At 32.6% G+C, this 5145-nt stretch overlaps 1 protein-coding gene across 4 annotated transcripts in view; it reads right to left on the bottom strand.

Annotated features, from left to right (window-relative positions):
* Nucleotides 1–4818, bottom strand: part of Prosap (prosap) — a 101358-nt gene extending 96540 nt beyond the window's left edge. For all 4 annotated transcript variants that reach the window (XM_067048957.1, XM_067048965.1, XM_067048962.1 and 1 more), the window contains exon 1: nt 4675–4818. In XM_067048957.1, coding sequence (XP_066905058.1) covers nt 4675–4818 — 144 coding nt within the window. The remainder of the gene's footprint in view (nt 1–4674) is intronic.
* Between the last annotated feature and the right edge of the window lie 327 nt (nt 4819–5145).

Below are 5145 nucleotides of genomic sequence, written 5' to 3'. Positions count from 1 at the left end.
TATTTCTCACCTAACAATTTTTATGTTTTACGTAAGGAGTTTTTTTTAAACTGATTGTGTATATGTATGTGATTATATATATATATATATATATGTATAGGTTGGGGAAAAAGAAATCCATTATTTATTCGGTAGATGGCTGTAGCGATAGATATCTTGAGATCAAATAATTTCAGATTTATGCTCGTTGTCAAGGTGATATTACGCACTAAAAAAATCCGTTTGCTGTTTTTTGTTTGGTACATTCAGTTGTGGGTTACAGGGTGTTAAAGATGGAGGTAAAAATAAAAGAAAATTCGATACATTTTATAGTTTTTCTTTTATAAAGGCCAAAATACAGCCAGTCGGTTGAAATTGTGAATAGTGTTTATGGTCCCGATACTGTAACAGCTAATTAAGCGCAATTTTGTTTTCGACGATTCCATTTGGATATTTTTGATGTTAAAGATACAGCTCGGACTGGCAGGTCCGTCGCCTAGGACTAAAGATCAACCGTAAAACAATTTTAAACCATTTACACAAAGCTGGGTTCAAAAAGAAGCTTGATGTTTGGGTTCCATACCAATTAAGACCAAAAAAAAAATGATGGATCGAATTTCTATCTTCGAAGCCTTGGCCAAACGGAATGAAATCGACCCATTTCTTAATCGGATGGTGACTGGGGACGAGAAATGGATCACATACAACATTGCGCGGTGAAGCAGCTCAAACTGTGATCAAACCAGAACTAACGGCCAGGGACGTTCTGCATTTGGTGGAACTGGAAAGGAATCATTTATTATTAGTTGCTTCCATATGGCCAAACACTTTGTTGGTAACAACTGGACCGTTTGAAGCTAGCGATTGGCCAGAATTGGCCAACAGAAGAGGTGTCGTGTTCCATCAAGACAGCTCCAGGGCACACACATCTGTAGTGACTCACCAGAAACTACGGAAGCTTGGTTAGGTAGTTTTGATGCATCCACCATATAGTCCGGACCTGACACCGAGCGATTATCGTCTTTTTCTTGCATTGCTAAACTTTCTTGGTGATAAGAAATTGGCATCAAGAGAAGACTGCGAAAATCGGTTACTTGAGGTTTTCGTCAATTTGGACGAAAACTTCTCAGAGAGAGGCATTATGAAGCTACCTTTGAAATGGCAATAAATTATAGAACAAATATTTGACCCAAATACGACAATCCGAAACATGTTAGATAAAGTCATGAATTTCACGTAAAAATAATGGATTTATTTTTCCACAACCTGATATATAATATTTCACAGTATTTGTCTATAATTGAAACGTTTATCAGATTGTGGACGGTTTTTTCAGAAATTGTTCCTATTATTTTTCCAAACAAATTCCAGATTACACTTTGACAATAACACATGGAGTGTATGAAATGAATTATGAACAATCCAAATTGAAAACGCGAGGCGTTCCGACGTTACCTACCAGCAACTCGACGCCAATTTTAGCGAAAACGTACATGGAATCGAGATATTATATAGTATATAGTAGTATGTACATATTACTTTAGAACAGAGTAAGATATTGTAATGAAATTTGGTTTATATTTATTTGTGGACATTGAAGAACACATAATAGCAAAAACAAAATCACTATCTATAAAATTTCTTCATTTTCTTGTTGATTGGATGATATCATCATCACTATCATTACTATCATCTTCTGCTTGAAGATTTATTTTGTAGAATCTGTCTGTATAAATGGCTATCTAAAATTCGTCCTAACTACTGCTTACATCACGAGAATCGCTGGGGTTTGGTCGTTTTGCCATTTTTATAAAATAAAATGAAAAATGACAATAATATAATAAAGAAATGATTTGGACATTACTAATGGTAAATCACGACACTGTCCTATTACTGCAAAGTTATTCGACGCTTCAATACGATTTAAGTTCTTGTAAATTTCTTATCTCATTTTTCGGATTTCTTTATTATCTTATCAAGTTCCCCTCTATCATTGAACCCTACTCGGATCCCTTTGTTCCACTAATCATACATATTGCTCAAAAGATTAGATTTTTATCTTATTATGTGCCATTATAATTGAAAACTTTTGGAAAACGCCTTTCTTAAAATAGCGGTGGAATACGTTCATTCTACGCAATAGCAAATAAATTTTCATGTTCGCTCTGAGGTGACAACCGAGTGCAAAGGATTACTTAACAATTTGTATACAAACAATCAATATTTTTATAATTCATTATTTTAAAAAGCATTACCCTAAATAAAGCAGTAAACAAGAACTAAATAATCACCTCAAAGATTCGGTATCACTATCGACACTTTTATAACCCTAACATTGGTGTTACTGTAAACAGCCTGGACTCCAGATGTGCAGACTGCTTGTCGGCTGGACAACACTATAAATAAATCAGACCCCAAGCCCAGGAAAAGGTACAGAGGGTGGATTATACCAACCCAAACTGGAGCCAATATTTGGCCTCCCGGATGTTTGGAATTCCAACTCTAGAATTCCCAGCACTGAGTTGGACAAATATCTACAGAATGCATACAACTCATTGACCCAACTGTTTGGAATTATTGTAACGGGTGTTTGTACGTCCGTTATTGTGTACACATCAAGAAATTTGTGAACTCGTTATAAACATAATTATACTATAGTCAAATAATTCGTAAAAATATTGTGTTATTGTTTTCTCTTACACCACCACTGGAAAATTCGGTAAAGCAAATATTCTTGATTAAAAAAAAGATAAAATTATCACGTACAGATAATTTTTTATTTTAGTTATCTTTGATTACTGCGGTTTTCGAAATAAAATGCAAATATAACAGATATCATAGTTATTTTTGGCCAGATGTGGACAAGTACACGACTCTCCTTAGTTAAAGTATCCTATATCAAAAAATTATGATTTCGTTCTTTTATGTTTTTTTTTCTTATCATTAATTTGAAGGTTCTAAACGTCTGGCATTTGTCGCAATACTTTAAAAGAATCTATCTATCTCTTTTTAAAAGAATTATCTTCCCAGCATTATAAAAAAAAAATATCTAGAATCCACTTTCTGATATAGTTCTTGTTCAGTCCACAAGGGTACAACATGTAATATAATACGAAATAATGATGAATATCATGAATTAAATTTCAACAACGTAAAGGCGGCTTTACGAAATGAATAACCAACTAAATCCAAAGCTATGATCCAATATATGGGAACACGAAAAAGTTAGTTACATTTGTATTCTACACAATGATGGTTGAGACTAGTTATCTCAAGAATGATGTATATTTCTTTTTTCTTTTTTTTTTTTTTTTTCAAAAAATATAAAAACAATTCATATTTTACAATATAAATATTTATATGTCAATATACCTAGATGACCCATATAAATGTATATATTATACATTCACTTTTTCTACATCGCCGTACCGGTACGAAAAAATGTAGCGTTGCCAACATGTGATGTTCCTATGAATAACTTAACACTGACGTGTCACCAGAAACGCGAGGATTTTGAATTGGAAGGACTGGATACGGAAGGAATGAAAGTAAAATAAAGACAGAATATCGGACGTTCAGAGATTGCAGAATGGATCAGAAATTCTATCCCCAGGAAAAATAACAAAATAAAATTAATGAGGAGAAGACAGTTGGCTGCGGTCAGTGGAGAACAGAAATTAGAAAAAACTTATTTATTAGGGCCAATGTTTCGGCCACAATTTCTAACAGGATCAGGGCTGAATAAATAAAATAAAGGAAATGTATAGTCTATATATTATAAGAATATAAAGCCAAAATAAGAAAAAGTAATATTAAAATTAAGAAAGAGGAAAAAAATATATAATAAAATACATATGAAAAACTAATAAGCCAATATATTTACAAAATTCAATTATTTAAAATTAAATAATTTAAATTAAATTACATGCATTAAATAATTTTCAATTTATACATACACATATTTACTCACTAGAGTTTTAAATTTATTTTATTTTTCGTTCTTTTCTCTTTCTTAATTGTATATTACTTTTTCTCAAATAGCCTCTATGTTCTTATAATACATAGACTTCTTTCTTTCGACACTATTTATGTATCTATATTGTTAGTTATTATCTAATTATTTTGTAATTCCTTTTATTCATTAAAGTTATTATTTTGTTTTTAGTTCTAATGAGGGCTTTAAACTCTGTCCGAAACGTTTCCACTAATAAATATGTTTTTACTTATTCGTGTTCTTCACTGACCACACCCCTAACCATTTTCTCCTCATTTATGTATATTCATTGCCAACTATTAACTCATCATAATAAAATAAAATAATATTTAATTACATTGTAAAAAATAAAAAGTGAAATTTTGTATGGGAAGTGTAGGATATTTGACTCTAATGCATAGGAGAGTAATAACCACGCCTTCCATAGCTTCCAGTCGGTTTAGTGAAAATGATATACTTTCAAACGTCAATGGTTCCTAGAGATTAACATATTCTTTTAGGAAATTTAAAACTTACTGAAATCGAACCGTAGTCGAGGATCACCCGCATATCTTTGTCTCTAATTGATATTTTTCCTAGTCTGAAGTGGAAGAATTTCGTAATTTGTATATATTTAATTTTCCAGACTTAGACAACCTTTCCTATTTCTCTATAACATGATGCTTTCTTACTTAACCTATAAGAGCTAGTAGTGAAGGTACCTTAGGGAGAGCTGCTAGGCACTGCTGCTTCACGTCCCAGACCAGCTGATGGCTGGGGAACTGGAGGCACTTCTGGATGTTGAGCTCAGGGACGTGGACTCGGAGCAGCAGGTACCCCGGCTCGGGGCTGTCTGCCACCTCCATATCACTGCAACCAAAAATATTATTATGTTACTTATGAAATAATTTAAAATATTATTATGTTAGTTATGAAATATTTAATAAATAATTCTGTATTGAAATTATAACAACACAAATATCGATTTGGACATCAGGAAAGAGAACGAGGAGGAAGATGGTAATTAGGAGTGTAAAGATAGAAAACGAATGGAGGCAGATAGTGAAGACCAATGATATACTGCAAATTCATCCGGTAGTTCCCGAAGATGTGCTACGTGAGATCAGGAAACCCATATTTTTGTAACGATTTATTAATGAATACTATTTTATTCATTGGAAGATGATGACCAT

Source organism: Halyomorpha halys, unplaced genomic scaffold (assembly GCF_000696795.3).
Source record: "Halyomorpha halys isolate HHAL.00 unplaced genomic scaffold, Hhal_1.1 Scaffold863.1, whole genome shotgun sequence".
Classification (NCBI taxonomy): Eukaryota; Metazoa; Arthropoda; class Insecta; order Hemiptera; family Pentatomidae; genus Halyomorpha; species Halyomorpha halys.
This window is presented reverse-complemented; position numbering and strand designations above follow the sequence as displayed.